Source organism: Sparus aurata, chromosome 17 (genome assembly GCF_900880675.1).
Source record: "Sparus aurata chromosome 17, fSpaAur1.1, whole genome shotgun sequence".
Classification (NCBI taxonomy): Eukaryota; Metazoa; Chordata; class Actinopteri; order Spariformes; family Sparidae; genus Sparus; species Sparus aurata.
Genome location: NC_044203.1, coordinates 29,991,326 through 30,010,603, shown reverse-complemented (window position 1 = coordinate 30,010,603; position 19,278 = coordinate 29,991,326). Strand labels below are relative to the sequence as shown.

The 19,278-nt window shown below is 40.1% G+C and overlaps 2 protein-coding genes across 2 annotated transcripts in view; both read right to left on the bottom strand.

The window, feature by feature from the left end:
• Positions 1-19,278, bottom strand: part of LOC115568091 (uncharacterized) — a 276,579-nt gene that overhangs the window by 77,140 nt on the left and 180,161 nt on the right. The window lies entirely within an intron of this gene.
• On the bottom strand, positions 3,362-15,697 carry LOC115568100 (apoptosis-associated speck-like protein containing a CARD). Its single transcript, XM_030395180.1, has 5 exons — positions 15,542-15,697; positions 5,648-5,695; positions 4,848-4,895; positions 3,908-4,176; positions 3,362-3,824 (listed from the first exon to the last, which is right to left on the bottom strand). Exons 2-5 carry the CDS (start codon positions 5,655-5,657, stop codon positions 3,714-3,716), a joined length of 438 nt encoding a protein of 145 aa, XP_030251040.1. The 5' UTR covers positions 5,658-5,695; positions 15,542-15,697; the 3' UTR covers positions 3,362-3,713.

Genomic DNA, 19,278 nt, shown 5'->3' with positions numbered 1-19,278 from the left:
CCCCATGTTGCAAGGATCTACAATTCCTGGAAGCTGAAAACATCCCAGTTCTTGCATGGCCAGCATACTCACCGGACATGTCACCCATTGAGCATGTTTGGGATGCTCCGGATACGACGCCAATATCCAGCAATTTGGCACAGCCATTGAAGAGGAGTGGACCAACATTCCACAGGCCACAATCAACAACCTGATCAACTCTATGTGAAGGAGATGTGTGTGAGGCAAATAGTGAGGCAAATGGTGGTCATATCAGATACTGACTGGTTTTCTGACCCCCCCCCCAGACCCCCCCAATAAAGCAAAACTGCACATTTCAGAGTGGCCTTGTATTGTGGCCAGCCGAAGGCACACCTGTGCAATAATCATGCTGTCTAATCATCTTGATATGCCACACCTGTGAGGTGGGATGGATTATCTCGGCAAAGGAGAAGTGCTCACTAACAGATTTAGACAGATTTGTGAACAATATTTGAGAGAAATGGATCTTTTGTGTATACAGAAAAAGTTTTAGATCTTTGAGTTCAGCTCTTGAAAAATGGGAGCAAAAACAAAAGTGTTGGATTTATATTTTTGTTCAGGGTATTTCAATTGGATGATTAAAAAAACCCATGTTTTCTGAGGAACGTGGGATATTAAATGTGAACAACTTTTCATTACAATGATATTGCAAGAAAACAACCACACTTATGCATCTATGGGTTAATATGGTAACATTTAGTAGCTTTGTAACTAGCACAATTGGATTCCCTGACCCTGAAAATGTGGGTTTAGCAGTTAAAATCAACATTCCAGCTTATTCAGAAGCCGACATTACAAATTAAAGTTTTACGGCGGCCCTTTTTTAAAATTCAAAATGGTCGCCACATAGACATCTGCGCAAATGCAAACATTGAGTTTCGGATTCCTTATACAATAACCTTTCCAAAAATATATAGTTTAACAAATCCCCAAAGAATTCCCACAAAAGTATATAGTGAACCTGACTATATGCAACCACATCAAAAGCATGCAAAAGACCTGAACAATGCTGTGCATTAAGGACTGCATTTTTTTTTTATGATTATCATTTTATTTAGAAAGAATTGAGTCATTTTTTTGTTATTTATTTTAAATACATATTTTCAAATATCCTTGTTCTATATATTGTTTAAAAATAAAAGACTTGAATGGAAAAGTATTTTCCTTTTTTGTTTTTAAATACAGACATTCAAAATACATTTAGAGCTGTAATCATAATACCGTGAAACCGTGATATTTTTGCCTAATGTTATCATACCGTCAGAATCTCATACTGGCCTAGGCCTGGGCAATAAACCGAAAATTTACCGATACCGAAATTTACAACGATAACCGACGTCATTTTGGCCATGTCGGTATATTCGGTGTCATAGGCATAACATCCACTAGGGTCACATGTTAGGTCCACTTGATTAATCTACCCCGGCGTATACCGACGTGCTTATTTTACATTAATTTGATAGCAAACTCCGCCCGCTGATGCGACACCAGCTATGCCAGGTTAGTAATCAAGTGAACCCACTCTCGCTGTGAGTGGCGGACAGTTTGTGTAATGATGCTGCGTTCAAAGGCTGCAACAGGCCACTGTCTTCGGCTGGGCCGTCCATTGATCAAACATTTGTGTTTTGTTTTATATTCACTCAAAATAATGACTGTATTTACAGCTAGAAAGCGCGCACCTCTCTCCTCCCTCCATTGTTGTTTGCATTTGTGTTTCTGCGTGGTCTGACACGTGAGTGTCCTCATGCTGGAAAACGTGACTTCTCGCGTACGTGACGTCACTCCCCGAGACGCAAGAAGAAAGCAAAAATATATATTTTTTACTAAGGAAAATGACAAAACTAGTAACGCGTTACCGGCATCACTGATTGTGTAGCTTAAGTGCAACATGGAGCATGAAGATGTAAAGAAAAAAATAAAAACAGTAGAATTAACTTTGAGCAAGTTTGGAGGAAAGTCGGAGGTGTGGACCCATTTTAAACAAGTCGTGGGCCGTGATAACATTTGTCGGCTTTGTCGAGTACATTAAGTGCGGCACTTGTTGCATTATTCATTAAGATTTCTGTAGTTCAAACAACTCGCAATTGTAGTCGAGAGCGTCAGTTATAACAGCCCACGTATTAAACAGTTGTCGGGTTTAAATCGGTCTCGGGCTCATAATTACATTCAGTGTGTCGGGCCGGGCTCGGACACAACGTGCACGGGCTCGGGTCGGGCTTGATTCTAAGCTCTACTCGGGTCCAGCCGTGACTTTACTGAGGTTCACCCAGTGTGAGCAGCAGGAGGACGGTCAGCTCACCTCCCAGAACATGGCGCTGAATCGCTGGAAACTGATTTAGGGACTGTCATCAAATTACTTAGCATAAATATATTAATACAAAATAATTGCAGTTCTTTCAATATCTTCCATGTCATGGGGCCCAGTGACTCCAGCAGCAGATTGTATTAGTAAACTGGACGAATGAGACACAGCTATGCTTATTGTACTTTAGTGCTTCCTCTATTTTATATGAATATTAATATGCAGAAATCATGATTTTTTTTTTCTCAATAGCTTCCATGTCATGTGACCCACTGACTTCTGAAACAGATTCTGTGTCTATCAAAAATATATAATGATAAAGAAAATAATGGTAAAAAAAAAGTTCTCTAATGCTCAAGAGGTTAACATATTATTAAGCGGCAATGTCAACTTCTCTACTATTTTGTCTCATGTCTTAGATTCTGATTCTGAAGTCCTCAAATGTTTATTTATTTACATCCAACCTCTTCCACCACCTGCAGTACAACCACGTGATTCAATTCGAAGAAATAAAAAAAAGGGAGAAGCAAGAAGCTTAGAATTTGTTTATAAGGGACTGTATATTTTATACTTTTAAACCTGTTCAGTTGTTGTCATTTCAAGTAATCTGTGCTTTTCAGCTGTTCAATCGTGTGCCTATCAGTTGTTCTTAACTACTAAATAAATAATATAAATCTTAACTACAATGTAGTTTTACAGTCCTTTTAAAGTGGCATTTCTGTAAATACACAGGAATTTTTTTCCTTTTATTTAGGTGCGGGGGGGTTACTTATCGTTCATTTATCATTATCGAGGTGATATCGTGATATTGATTTGAGGCCATATCGCCCAGCCCTATACTGGCCCATGCCTACAACACAATCTGATGCAGAGGAAACCTGCCTTATCTCTCCTCCACTGACCGAAAAACATTGCCAACTTAAAGCCCACATGTCAATCACAAGCAACAAACTCTGCGTATCCAAGAACCCTTCAATCAGAGTAAATGATGCTCTATCAGGCAGACTTCTCTTGTAGGTTATTTTGTGGAAACTTAGATCTATGTGAGTTTTTCTTTATTATCAAGACACAAAAAAGCTGTAGCAGGAAGTGTTTGAGTTCAATAACTGTTGTGTAACTATTGCACACATTGTGAGGTTGATGCTGAAACAATATACTGTGCAGCATAAAATTTACATAATCTCATCTCGTTATCAGTCGCTTATCCGTGAAGGGTGCGGGGATGTAACCGCTTTATCCCCTTTTTCAAGGGGTTGCAGGGATTACTGGAGCCAATCCCAGCTGTCTCTTTGAGCAAAGGCAGCTCATCACAGGGCCCTTTCGGATGGCAGAGGCTGCCACACAAGGTGCCAACTGCACATCAGGAGCAATTTGGAGTTCAGTATCTTGATCAAGGATAATTCGACATGCTGCTCAGCTCCGCCCCAGGGGAGCCTGGATTCGAACCAGCGACCTTCTGATCACTAGTCGACCTGCCTTCAGGTGTATTCACCATTTGAGCCTAAAACAGTGATTACATGAGAACTACAATCTAAACTATCCACACTGCCATCAGAATGATTTATATAACTAAGATTTACTCACTTCAGCATCCATTCTCTTGAGGTCTTGTATCAGTAGTGGCTGATTTTCAATCAGGATTTCATAGAAGATATCTTTTCCTTGAACTCCACTGGATTTCAGTGGCCCACTGATGAGCTCCCTCATCTTCTCCTCAGCAGTGGACAGAGTCTTGATCTCATCATAACTCTCTTGTTGGATGACATTTTGGTGGAGGAGCTCATCCAAAATGGGTTCAACGTTGCTCACTCTCTTGATCAGCTCAGACTGATGTTTATCCACAAAGTGTTCATCTAAAGAAAAAAGGTAAAAATTAATCTGCAATGACTGATTGAATTTGAAGAGAACAGGAAGCCGCTTAGTATACTGGTTTCATTACAAGAGGCTATCTAACTTCTACTTTCTATATCAAAGTGAGAACTGAAAATTTTTAAAAACATTTTGTAAACATGATTTAGTCTCATTGTGTCTGTGTTGCATTCATTAAAGAAGTTCCCAAACATACAAAAATACATGATGAATTGCTATAACATCTATTATTTATAAACAGGCTATTTTACACACCAACACACACACACACACACACACACACACACACACAATGTAATGTCTGAAATTTGTCCAGAATGTAAATTGACTCACAAACATACTTAACTAAAACAAACATAACAGGCACATTATGATGGACATCCGAGCTGTGTCGGTCTTCTAATACAGCTCTAGGTGAGAGATTAATCAAACATATCGTCTAAAAAGTCAAACTCTTCGTTCAAATTCAATAACACTATGCAGCATTTATCAGCAGCCACTGTTACTTTCATGAACCTAAACTCTTTTTTGAACAAACTCAAGTTCAAGCTCAAGTTTATTGTCAGATTTTGGATTTCTAGACAGTCTGATCAGTAACTGACTGACAGAGTACAAAGCATTAACAGAAGAGACGTCATACTACCTGTACACCTACCATCTGGCTTGGTATCTAAACCAGCTCCTCCAGTTGAGAGTCCTGCAGCTGAAACAAAATTAGGGAAAATTTAAACAGTTTTACAATGGATCTGTCTTTAAAAACTACTATGAACTCTGTTTTCATACATGCAACAAACAAAAGCCTTCTGTGATCTAAAATGAAGTTGTATTCTCCTCTAGTCTTCTGTTCTACTGTAGATAATCTACTAGAGATTGTAGTGGCTGTTTGTCCAAAATCAATTTAACTAAAACTTATCAAAATCAAAAAGGACCACTTTGGCACCATGGGGGTGAATCGTATGCAGGCAAGTCATAATGTCCAGTCAAAGCTCTTATTTTCTTCTTCATGATTTATTTTCCCAAAAACAAGCAAGCAAAACAATAAAACAAACTAATTTTGTTTCCTGCGTGCTTCTCTTGCGCTGGTAAAAAAACATGTGCCCACCCATGGGCATTCTGGTCCTCCACCTGCATTCATATAATCTCTGGTGCCCAGTGCCACCCAATTTACAAAGAAACAAAAACTAAATAAGCTAAACAAAATTATTTTTTGTTACTAGTAATAGAAAATAATGTCATGAATTGAATCAAAATAAAACTATACTAATCAAACATTATCAATAACAAACAAATAACCCAATTGCTCCAACAGAGATAAAAACTTGACTGACTGAACTTGGAAATAACTTTTACAGTCAGATTCTTTGTTTAAATTTGGCTTGTTGTCGACAACCTGAGCTCAGTGAGTAACAGACATTTAGTGAGAAGACTGAATATATATAATACCTGTGCACCTACCTTCTGCCATTATATTTACATCAGTCACTCCCACTGAGGATCAAGCAGCTGCAAAGAATTTAAGAAAACTTTTGACTTTAGAATAATATACTGCTCTTTAACTTTTTGTATACCTCTGTCATCTCATATTGTACATAAGAATAGAAAACAAGATGTTGTCTTGCTTTACCAATCAGAGGACAAAGAAAGCAAGATAAAAGTTATGAATTAAAACAGGTTCACTCCACACATTGTCAGGCTCACTTACTACCAATGGTAAAAAAAACAAAAAACATTTAAATTTGCACAGATGAATGTGTAAATCAGAAACAGATTTTTGAGGCACCAGAACACAATAGTACATGGCACATAATGATACACATCTTTGATCCACCATAAAGGTATAAAGCAGCTGGTTGTAGTGTAGTGAACTATCATTTTTAATTTTTAGCTACTGTAACCTGAAATAAACACACAGTTTCTTAAGTCAGATAGGACAAGTGATCAAAGAAGGGCTCCATGTGATTATTATTTTCATTGAAGATTGATCTGCTGATTATTGATTGATCAGTTGATACAAAACTCAGAAAACTGTGAAAAGTGGCACTGGCAAAAAAAAAAAGTGACTTTTAAAAAAACTCTAAATATTTAATTTCATGTGACCTGAAAGACAAAAGCAGCACATCCTCATTATTGAGGAGATCAAAGCAGAGAATATTTGGAAACTCTGCTGATTAGTAGTTGCCATTTAATTTCCAGTTAATCAGGGTTCTTCCCAGAAATTTTTAGTATAGTGGTGCACCGTCAGCCCCCGCATTGACTTTCCACAGAGAAACAAACACAACAACATGCAGCGAGCCAAGAGCTCGTTCCTAAAACGGCACTGTCTCGTTAGTAGCTTGGTTTTGTGGCGTTGGACCTCGAACAAACCACGGTCTGCTGCACAGTTTGTTCAAAGGCTGTTGTGACTAAAGACAGCGGACTGCCGTATTTATCTGAGCCTCTCAAACAGACACACGTATCAGAGTGGGACACTTGTTGTTCACTATGAGAAGACCGCGGCAGCCCTCAAAGAATTATTTAATTATTGTGTCCTGTATGAGAAGAAAGGGTCCCGGTGGACAGCTGTTACCAGGCACGTGCACACATAAGGCCCAAGGGATAGTGTTGTGTCGTTCGCGAATGTGTCGTTCAAAGGAACGAATCTTTTGAGTGAACGAAGTGAACGAAATCACTTCAAGAACTGATTCGTTCCTTTCTCAGTTAAGTTGAGCTCAGCTGCGAGCATGCCGGCCAGAAGTGGAACTGCTGCGACTCACACAGAGAACTGTGAGGACGTGATTCACGTTCGCGCTGTGATTCGTTCATGATTCGTGAACCTACTGCATACAGAGAACTGAAGCTGAGGACGTGATTCTCGTTCACGTACTGTGCTGAAAGTGGCGCTGTGTCACTCACCCACTCACACAGGGCAGAGGAGTTGATTCACGTCCAGTAACCGTACTGCTAAAATTAGCGCTGTGTTGCTAACATCTGTGTAGCATCATGTTAAGTGATTTTACTGCACAGTAAAAGTCACTCACGTTCGCGGACGTGATTCTCAGCAGGTAATGTAATTCAGGTCGGACGTGAATCACGTTCGCGCCGTCACTCACGTTCACTCACACAGGGCAGAGGCATACCTGTCAACCCTCCCGTTTTCCCCGGGAAATTTCGTTATTTTAATCATCTGTCCCGTCGTATGAGAGGGGGTTGTAGCAGATTCCGTGGTCTGTCCAGGGACCATGGTCTCTGGCACGGACCAGTGGTCACTACCACTAGGGGCTCTAGAGACACTGGTCACGACCAGCTCCTCAGTGGTCGCGACCAGTTGCTCTGTGGCACAGACCAGTGGACACAACACATCTGCCCTGTGGTCCCTGTGGTCTGTGAAGCAGCTTTGGTATTTTCTGTTCTTTCTGGTCGTTTTAGCAGCACTGTTAGCTGGATAAATGTCAGCGATCATTATCCTTTGTCTATAAATTACACTATATCAGAATTATTATGATTAATATTGTTATTATCATTGATTATAAAGATCTGTGTGGTCAGGACCAGCTGGTCTGTGGCAGGGACCAGTGGTCACTACCACTAGGGGCGCTAAAAACACTGGTCACGACCAGTGGCACAGTGGTCAGTTTATTTCTGTTCTGTTCTATAATGATTTCCATTAATAGTAAAGATCAATAATATTTGACAGACAAATGATAATTATTTGTATTTATTTATTTTTACATTTATTCAGCACAGTGTTGCCAACACAATGAGAAAAGGGAAGGTGTATTGAATGTACAATAACTACTCCAAAGACCACTCAGTAAGACAACAGGCAGATGACAAGGACCACAGGACAGACCAGTGTCTCTAGCGCCCCTAGTGGTAGTGACCACTGGTCCGTGCCAGAGACTATGGTCCCTGGACAGACCACGGAATCAGCTACAACCCCTGCTGCGCCGTATTCCCGTTTACATATTTTCCCTTAAATCTCCCATGTTTCCCCTCCGGCCCAGCAGGTGGCAGTACAGTGGTTGTAGTGGCCCAAGTACAGCTACAATGAAAGTACTACTCATACAACTACGACTAATAATAACAATTTTGTTATTATCAGTCGTAGTTGTATGAGTTTCCGTGGTCTGTCCAGGGACCATAGTCTCTGGCACAGACCAGTGGTCACTACCACTAGGGGCGCTAGAGACTATTAATAGAAATAATAATAACAATTTAATAATTGTTATTATGATTTCTATTAATAGTGATCAATAACATTGGATAGACAAACGGCTTCTCACATTCAGGCTATTCTGCTAACACAGTGAGAAAAGGGAAAAGTTGTGTTAAAAATAAATACAAACAAACAAACACTCAACAAATCACTCAACTGGTCCAAACAACGGAATAGATCACAGAGCAGCTGGTCATGACCACTGTGCCACTGGTCGTGACCAGTGTTTTTAGCGCCCCTAGTGGTAGTGACCACTGGTCCCTGCCGCAGACCAGCTGGTCCTGACCACACAGATCTTCATACTACTGATACCGATACAGAGGCTTTTTACTTGAAAATTCCTGATCATTGAATGATTTTGTACTTTTGCCTTTAATTAGTTGATCATGATTATGATAATAATAAAACACAGGACAAAGATTTTAGCCAATTTAGAAACTAATATTTAACATAATTAAATCTATAAATCTATCTGCATGTAGCCTAAATAGGAATACTAATGTTCCTTCCACAGATACACAAAAGGGTTATTATATTCTGCCATATTCATACTTAAGGTTTGAGGGAAGCTATATATATTAGCATAAGTATGTTTTTGAGTTCCAGTAAAACAATTAAGATTAACATTGGATAGACAAACGATTATGGCTTCTCACATTCAGGCTATTCTGCTAACACAGTGAGACAACGGAAAAGTTGTATTAAAAATAAATACAAACAAACAAACACTCCACGGATCACTCAACTGGTCCAAACAACAGAACAGATCACAGAGCAGCTGGTCATGACCACTGTGCCACTGGTCGTGACCAGTGTTTTTAGCGCCCCTAGTGGTTGTGACCACTGGTCTGTGCCACAGAGCAACTGGTCCTGACCACACAGATCTTTATAATCAATGATAATAACAATTATAATCATAATATTTCTGATATAGTGTATTTTATAGACAAAGGATGATGATCTCTGACATTTATCCAGCTAACAGTGCTGCCAAAACAACCAGAAAGAAGAGAAAATACCAAAGCTGCTTCACAGACCACAGAAACCACCGGGCAGATCACCGAGGAGCTGGTCAGGACCAGTGTCTCTAGCGCCCCTAGTGGTAGTGACCACTGGTCCGTGCCAGAGACCATGGTCCCTGGACAGACCACGGAATCAGCTACAACCCCTGCTGCGCCGTATTCCCGTTTACATATTTTCCCTTAAATCTCCCATGTTTCCCCTCCGGCCCAGCAGGTGGCAGTACAGTGGTTGTAGTGGCCCAAGTACGCATGAAGATTCAGGAGATTCGGGATTCAAGCGGGATTCGAGTCGTTAATTCCTTAAGTTTCGTTTCATTAATACCGAAAGTAAACACGGTCGCTTTTTAGAATGGCAATTGAATGAATCGGAGCTACGTTATCAATTAGTTGTTAAGTTTAGTCATCACGTGAGAACTCGTCGTCTGACACGGAGAGTCTCCTGTTGTGTGCTACATGTGTGAAATAACAACTGTATAACTGAATAACGGCTTCATTTAGCGTCTCTCCCTCCCCTCTGGCACCGTCAGTTACCATGGTTACTGAAACTTTATAATGTTGATCAACAAGACGTTTTTGGTTAGTTTGGCTGTACAAAATCATGAATGTAGCCTGATTGTAGAGCTCAATGCTGAAATCTTGTATTATAACATAGAATATGTAAAGCCTCAGAGCTTCTTTGATTATTAACAGTATGTTAGTGATGACAGAAAGGTGATAACTCGCCACTGACAAGGCTGCAAAAGTTGCTGTGTGTATGATGTATTTTTCTGTTAAACGATTAGTGGCTCACTTTAACAATATTATTATTAATAAATATTAATGATAATAATACTAATTATGATAATAATAAAAATAATAATAATGATTAATGATGATGAGAAGAAGTAGAAAAATAGAGTACTGAAAAGTTTAGATGGTTGCTTATTTGAAAGAGTAAAACTTGAGAGAAGCTTGGCAAAAACAAAAGGCACAGTTTGATTTCATTGATTGAAAATGACATTGAAAAGACAAAAAACAGAATAGAACAGCTGTTCAGATCATCCTTCTGTAAAACACTGTTGGTCAAATATTTAAACTTGATGTCTGCATTAGAGGACATGGTGTGGGGTAGTGACCGACCGATTATCGGCCACTGATATATCGGGGCCCGATAGAACGGCCCGATTTCTATCGGGGGTTCTATCGTATCGGTGAAATGTTGCGCCGATAGAAAAAAACAGTGTGACAATGACAAAAGCACACGCTGGTGTACTGATTTATTTTGTCCAGTGGGGCGCACTGAGCTCAGCCAGAGATTTTGGCTCAGCTCACAGTGATGCTGCTAGGTACGCGTCCTGCGTCCCTGACGCATTAAAATCTGAAAGGACGCACTAAAGTCACTATCCATGAGTCCTGGGGACGCACCTCATTTTTCCCATGAAAAACAATACATTGTGAACATTAAACAACTCATGTTTAATCACAGTAACTGACAAAAGAAACCTTGTTGTTCACAGACCGGACACGCGCTGTTTCAACCCTCTGCGCATCTACTTGGCGCAGACGTGATCCCCTGTACAAAGTATCGCGACATGCTAATTTAGCCGCTACCAAAACAACTAGCCCATCACCGCTGATTTCATTTCAACCAGGGACGTCACACCCGTGGGGGACGTGTGTGTTTTAACACCCCCACTTTTCCCGGTGAGAGGGTTCAACACCCACACTTTTTCTGCAGTTTTTCTGCAGTTTTGCACAAACGCCTTATTGCGGCCGGAATCACTTTCACTCCGGCCGCCCTAAGTCCGCAGTCGCTGCAGCTGCCTTCTCTCCCCCTCCCTCTCCTGTTGCTGCTTCAATCATGACACCGCTTTGGGACTGACCGGCTGATGATTGGCTGTTCTGCCTTAAGTCCCGCCTCTCTTGCTAAGTTAGATTTTATTGTTCAGCTCGTGCTGATGAGGCGGGAACTACCGTTAAATACCAAATAATAGCCAGGCGTTTATTTGTTTCAATCACTTAACAGACCAGGCGTTTATTTGGGACAGGCGTTTAATTCCCTCCTCACAAAAACTCACTACATTGAAAACCTATCAACATCACTGGCTCACATTTCAGTGAAGTGCCTCCCCCACTCTACACCACGAAACCTCCCGACCACCTGACCAGTCAGCCAGTCTGTTTATTTATTTTTATCGATTTATTGAAAGTTCTGCTACATTATTTAATTTATTTTTGTTTGTGTGCCAATCTGCATTTTTTCTCAGCTTGACTGAACAAGTTCAAATGTTAAATGTCATTTTAAAAAAGTCTGTTAAATGTTAAAAGTCTTGAATAAAGGCATTGGTTTAAGAAAGCATCTGTCTGTACTACTGTCACTGTGACTGTACTATTGCATAATCATATTGGTGCAAAATCTATGCACAATCCAAGGCCTGTTTTCATTCCAGCTCGAAAACTCACTATATCGGTTGCATATCGGCTATCGGTGATTGCACCCCCTCTAATAACGGCTATCATTATCGGGCCAAAAAAACGCTATCTGTCGGACACTAGTGTGGGGTGAGGCTGTATCTTATCTTATCTTTTTTGCACATGTCAAGTAACGTGCCCTGTAACATGTTTCACAAATTACAAATTGGGAATATGACTTGGCTACAGCTCGAAAAAACATTTCAGTCAAAAGATTTTTTGCTTTAATCCATGCATGTGTTGCAGCAAGAAAGGCAGTGGATGATCAGGCAAGGAGGAGGAAAGGTGAGAATTGTAATAAGCTAAGAGAATGAGAAAAATAGTGAACTAGCCTACAGATGCAACAGATAGCCAATAGAGATGCTAACCTGTAACCTACTGCAAATGTAGCCTAGGCTAAAAAAATGAAAGGACATGCAATGAATCAGAATATTTTAAGGCCATGTTCAGTCACAGTATGAATTATCCATCAATAATATTATTTGGATGTTTGGATAGATAAGTAATAATGTGAATAAACATGGCATTAAAATATAAGGTCATGATTCAGTAGTATACTTAGACTTTTCAATTTTAAAATTCAACAGAGGATGAGACAGGAGAGAGAGTGAAGAGGTTGAAGGGACAGAGACAGGAGGAGAGGAGAGAGAAAGAGCCGGAGAAGGAACCAGTGAGATGCATGTGGACCAGGTCCATTATCAGCCCATGACCCAGCTACATACAAAGGCCAGAGTCACTGCTCTGATGAAGAAAAAGGTAATACTTCTTGTAAGCTATGATATTACTGTACTTGCAGGGGCGGTTCTAGGGAGGGCCAACAGGGGCCAGTGCCCCTGTAACTCTGAGTCTGAACCCCCCTGTGGCCCCCCTGACAGGGAGTCTGCATTACTAATACTATGACAGATTTCTTGCAATGATTTTGTTCTGAAGGGAAAGGCAGAAATAAAGTGTCTCAGCAGTTTACTACCCAATCAGAATTGCTGAAATTGTAAACACTGCTTTGTCTGAATGAGGGATTTGTCCTTTTTTCCGGGTTGTATGTGCCCCCTTACAAAAAAGCCGGCCCCAACCTGACCCCCCTATTAAAACTGGTCTAGAACCGCCACTGACTTATTGTTACCCATCTCTCTCCCTCACACACTCAATCACCATAGCCTTTACCAAACAGTTAATTAACTTAACTACAGTTACAGATCATCTTAGTTGTAGTTTTGTGTGTGTGTGTGTGTGTGTGTGGGCAGAGGGGTTGATTTACGTTCAGTAACCGTACTGCTAAAACTAGCGCTGTGTTGCTAACATCCGTGTAGCATCATGTTAAGTGATTTTACTGTGCACAGAGGACACTTTCACCGTGTAATAATTTTAGTGCATGTATACCACTCAAAGCAGCGCTGCGTCTCCCGCGAAAGATTGTGTACTATAGTCCGTGAACGCACCGTCCCTCAGTAAGTGAACGTGAACCTCAGGGCTGAATCATGAACTGAATGACGGATCGTTTGGCTGCTTATCAGTTCAGGGAGTTGGAGAGCACTGAACGATTCGGTGAACGAATCTTTTGAACGAACCATTTTAATGAACGGATTCTAGAGATTCAGTACAGTAAAAGGAACTGCCGTTCCCATCACTACCAAGGGGTGCTTGTGCCCCTGCCCTTTTTACCTATTTAACCCTCATGTTGTGTTCGTTTCATGTTAAACAATTTTGTGTTCCCGGTCAAAAATGACCGGTCCATTTAAACTCATCATAAAAACTGTATAATACATATATTATCACTACTTGTTGTGTTAGATCTTTTTATCAACTTCAGTTCTTGTGAACATTACAAGTTTTGACCTTCTATTTGTTATTTATGGCCTGTATACCTCACTGATCTGAGCGTATACATCTTGAATTCGAGTTCTGAAATGAGGATGTATCTGAGATCAGTCTTTACACTAATTGTAGTCTCCCCCATTCATTTCTAATGACTGGTCATTTTTGACCGGGAACACCAAGAGTGTACAAAAGTTGAATAAAATACACAAAATTGTATGCAAATAAATACTATTTATTTTGTGTGTTGAAATCCTCTTTGTGGACAAAGTCATGGACTCTTAGGTCAGTCTGATCAAATTAAATACATTTTTCAGAGATAAAACTTTTAAATCGGACAGATTAGACCGGAACACAACATAAGGGTTAAAAGTGCCCTTTAGTGTGTTTATTAAATGAATAAATAAAATCCTGTTGTGCAAAGGGATGTCAAAAAAAGGCGGTACAACCACTGTTATCTACCGTACGCATTTCGTAATATGATGTTGTGTGTGTTGAGCCTACAGCCGCTTCTCTGTCTGCTGCGGCTCTGCTCTCAATTCAATTCAAGTGGCTTTCTCTCTCTTTCTCTACGAACGGTCGCTACTTTCAAATTAAAAGCCCCCCGCTAAGAACCCATGCAGTTCTAAACTCCAATTGGGTGCAATGTAAAGCTCTTATTTTGAAGACAAAGAGAGAGAGAAGCCGCTGCTTCATCAGAACTCCACCACGCACGTAGACGAGACGTGACAGTGGAGCGACTTGAACCTTTGTGAGTTATAAATCCACTTACATAACTTCCTTGTGGGGGCTAACAAGTCGTCTTCCTCTTATTCTACGTGCCTAAATATGAGTCATATTTCAGAAGAGTGTCCATCTGTGCTTGTCAGGGACGTGCACATGATTATAGAGGGGCAGGGGCTCAAAGTGAGAAAAGGGCAGTAAGTACGGCACGCGCCAAAAAATTTAACAACACAATATTTAGATTAATTAATGTAAAATTGATAAACAAAGTACTTAAATGAAGCTAACTTCTTAGATGTGTATCCTGTGTAGCTGTGAGTGATATGCAATTGCCATTTCTTTTGTGTCAACAAGTTATTGTCAACATGACTTTATTCACATTATCATAATACTGAGGTTTGGAAGACATGCAATTCAGCTGCAATATTTAAAAAGCAATAAAACACTGATTCATTATTAGGCTATTTATTGGAGGGCAAGTGCAAACTAGAAATACAGGCTACACATCTACAAATGTGACAAAACCAAGAAATGACAACTGTCACTGTCTGTGGGAACAGCAATGTTTACAACAGCAAAGTCGCAATAAACTCAATATCTGGAAGAAGCTGGAAATTTGTGGCAAGATAAACAGCCACACAGACAGCTGCCACATTATTCTTAACTCTCATTAACAAGCAGTTAGCTTACCAAGCACAGATGGACACTCTTCTGAAATATGACACATTTAAGCACGTAGAATAAGTAGAAGGCGACTTGTTAGCCCCCACAAGGAAGTTATGCTAGTGGTTTATAACTCACAAAGGTTCAAGTCGCTCCACTGTCACGTCTCATCTATGTGTGTGGTGGAGTTCTGATGAGGCAGCGGCTTCTCTCTCTCTCTCGCTCTCTCTCTCTCTCTCTCTCTCTCTCTCTCTCTCACACACACACACACACACACCATTTTCATGTTAATTGTCAACCGTCGTGTTAAACCCCTTTAGACAACTAGCTAACCGTTAACTAGCGTCGTCCGTTGGAATTAAGAACGTTAGCAAAGTGTTGGCTAATTCTAAAATGTCTCTTTATAGTATCAGACTGCTGTGAAGAGAGTGGAGCTCTAAACGTGAAAGTAATAAAAATCAGGTTAATGTTAGGACTTATTACCTTATAGGAGCTTCAGTAGTTAGAGATGAAGTTCGTCCACTTTAGTTAAATTGAAGAAAACCGTTCAACGTTTTATTTAAACAGTAGCAGTAACCGTGAAGCAGCTCTGCTCTCCGGTGTTAACGACAAGTCTTCAAGCTGCCGTCTCTCTCGCTCTCTCTCTCTCTCTCTCTCTCTTCCTCCGTCTGTATATCGGTGTCTGTTTCAGTATCTCTAAAGATTTTAAAACACAGCAAGTTTAACCCTCATGTTGTGTTCGTTTCATTTTAAACAATTTTGTGTTCCCGGTCAAAAATGACCGGTCCATTTAATCTCATCATAAAAACTGTATAATACATATATTATCACTACTTGTTGTGTTAGATCTTTTTATTAACTTCAGTTCTTGTGAACATTACACATTTTGACCTTCTATTTGTTATTTATGGCCTGTATACCTCACTGATCTGAGCGTATACATCTTGAATTCGAGTTCTAAAAAGCATCATTTCTGGATTATTTTGACTATAAAAAATAATCAGATGAAACATAGTATATTGTTTATCACAGACTACTTAGGGTCAAAGTTACCAAGGACATTTGTTTTGAAACCATTAAATTTTTGTATACAGTCACATAAAGTAACACTAGTCGTGTTCCCAGTCAAAGGGTTAGGTGGGTCTGAGGTGGGGATGAAGACCAGGATAAGTTCCCATTCTTTGACCTGAATGTGACAGCAGCCTCAGCATCCTCCTATAATCCATCCTCACTGTCAGTTTCCTGGCCTCTCTCCTCCTCACCAGTGTGGGGATCACATATGTAATCAATAGCCTCACTTATGGTATATTGACGTGCCATGGTGCTGCCACCCAATGAACTGTGTGCATGTGTGTGTGTGTCCATATGACAAATGAGGATGTACCTGAGATCATTTTTTTTTTTTTTACACTAATTGTAGTCTCCCCCATTCATTTCTAATGACTGGTCATTTTTGACCGGGAACACCAAGAGTGTACAAAAGTTGAATAAAATACACAAAATTGTATGCAAATAAATACTATTCATTTTGTGTGTTGAAATCCTCTTTGTGGACAAAGTCATGGACTCTTAGGTCAGTCTGATCAAGTTAAGTACATTTTTCAGAGATAAAACTTTTAAATCGGACAGATTTTACCGGAACACAACATAAGGGTTAAAATCCAGACACATCTTCTACCTCCAGCTCGTTCAGCACCCTGAGGAAGTACTCTCCGTTATCCTCCTCCAGTCACAAGTGTTGTTCAGATCAGAGTCAGGTCACTCCCCTCTTTACTCCTCAAACCAAACAACTGAACAGTTTGTATAGTGTTAATAAATGTAAGCCCTGATATGTTTTATACTTTACTTTGCATGAAACATGTACTTTAATTAGTTTTAAACTGCATATTACATCATAAAAGGCACCCACAATGCTTTCTTCTTTCTTTTTTTCAGTTTATTAACTCTTCAGTTATGCTGAATTAAATATAGTTTTCAGTCCTCAAACACCTTCAAGTCCAATATAAAAAAACCCTGCACTTTTTCATTATAAGAACACATTTTTCAGGCTGTACCAGCTTTGCAGAGAATCACAGTGGAGCTTTTGGTGACGTAGACAGAGCGCTGATTTTCAAAATGTCTTGTTGGATGACAAGAACAGTTTATTCTACATAAAAGCAACAAATGATGAACGAATATATATTAAAAAAAACACCATGTACGAATTAAAGAGGTGCAAAGACAATTTTATAGGTGCAGAATCAAAATCAGAAATACAATAACGTTAAATATGTCTTTGCAGACTTCGTGTTTTTTAAGTTACTCAGACTAAAGTCAGATATATTAATAAACATATCACACTTTCTGTTCTGTATTTGCAGACTTACAAAGTTACAACCTGTATTTACATTGTAATTGATGCTTGGAGTTGATGATCGTCGTGGTCACTTTGAGACTGCGCTCTGAAGCATCTTCTCACAGGAGGCTGCGTTGTTGTTACCGTAAGTGTTACATGAATTGCGCATTGGAATAACAGCTGCGGCACATTCGACTACGCAATCGCGAATGACAAGCTGACTTGACCGCGGAGGGCAACTGAAAACGAGCGTGCTGGAGCTGGTCTACGGGAGGAGAGGATGGGGTCTAAGCAAACAAGGGGGGCTGTCCCGAAGGAGGTGACCCGCTGTGAGAGAGGAGAGGAAGACGGGGTGGGTGTGTACATAGTCAGGTACGTAAAGAGGGTGGTAACTGACTGTCAACTGAACAACACTTAAGAAAGGAGGAGGACTCAAGGAGAGTCGTTTCTCCTCGGCTTGTGGGGGCTGAACAAGCCAAAGGTGGAAATGTGTCTGGATTTTAAACTGTCAAATCTTTAACGTTACTGAGACAGACTGACGGAAGAGGAATGAGACAGAGACGCTCCCGTATGAAAATACGTACGGTCACCAGCGCTGCCTCACGATTAACGCTACTGAAAACAAATGGACGAATTTAGACTTTAACAATAGAAGCTACATCTTGCTTTTAAAACGGTAATAAATCAAAGTTTGCTTCAATCTTTTTCACTTCCTCTTTTGTAGTTCTCTTCACTGGTGTAGTTATCGAACTCTGCCTTGTTAACCAACAGTTATGGTGCGTTCCCATGTGCAAGTCAGAAGTCGGAATTTCTGGTTCTAATTGTGCCCGACTTCCAATCTAAAAGTGATCCAGTGCATTTGTTCTGAAAAACGTGGACCCTCGCTACAGGCGGCTGTTTGAGTGGCAGGTCAGCGAACTTCACAAGCAACTACAGCAGCTGATTTATCAGTTGAGGGGGAACAAGAGAGGACGAGTAGGATCCAAACCGTTACTGAGTGTTTCACAAATACTATATGAGGTGTAAAATGATAAAGGTGTAAAAAGTCATCCTTCATTATGTGTGCTGCAATACTCATGTAATGTCATCTGTGTTAATGTCGGCGAACTCCGCAAATTCCGATTTGGATAGAGATTCCAATGCACTTTTCTGTGTCGAAGGTAATACTTTATCCGAATTCCGAGTACAATGGAACGCACCATTACACATCTAACTTGACCGTTGAGCGAATGTGTTAGCAAACTACACCACTGAGGAAGTAGAAGTAATAAGTTTACATCATAAAGGCATTCTGTTTGAAACTGATTAATAGACTGCGACATATTGAATGATGTGGGTTTTGCAGAAAGTATCATTTAAATTGTTCATATAGCAAGATATGTTAAGCAATTCCTTTACGGCTAATAGAGTGATGAAGACTGTAGTCCGAATCCTGGAAATCCTTCAGCATTTTTGCACTTCTGATTTTTTGTGGGGATCAAGCCAAGCCTGTCATTGGTGTAAAGCACACCTTTAAGCAGGTAACACAGTTGTGGTGAAAATGCTAATCTCATTTGCACTTGGCTGCACAAATGTCCAGCACAGATAACCAAACAAACCATGTTATAGTCAGCAGACGCTTTGTATTTAAACTCTGTAAATCATCCCTGAAGCTGCATATAGCATATGGTCTCAACCTACTCCTTAGGTTGAGACCATATGTAAATGTCTGGTTCTTGAAATCAGAATAAATAATTTTTTAGGCCAAGACGCTTTTGAACTTGGGTCTGTCTTACTTATAAAAAACTGGAAACCTGAATTTTGAAGGCTCGTCCATCTACATAATTTGAGCAGTCACAAAAGTTTAAGGCACTGTGACTGACTGTAATGTATGAGGAATTATATG

Bases quoted from the DNA above. Each gene is read 5' to 3' on its own strand.
- LOC115568100 (XM_030395180.1), bottom strand. The intron at 4,177-4,847 runs GTAGGTGTACAG...TTTTTTCTTTAG, and splicing joins TTTAGATACCAAGCCAGATG to ATGAACACTTTGTGGATAAA. The intron at 3,825-3,907 runs GTGAGTAAATCT...TCACTGTTTTAG, and splicing joins TCAAGAGAATGGATGCTGAA to GCTCAAATGGTGAATACACC.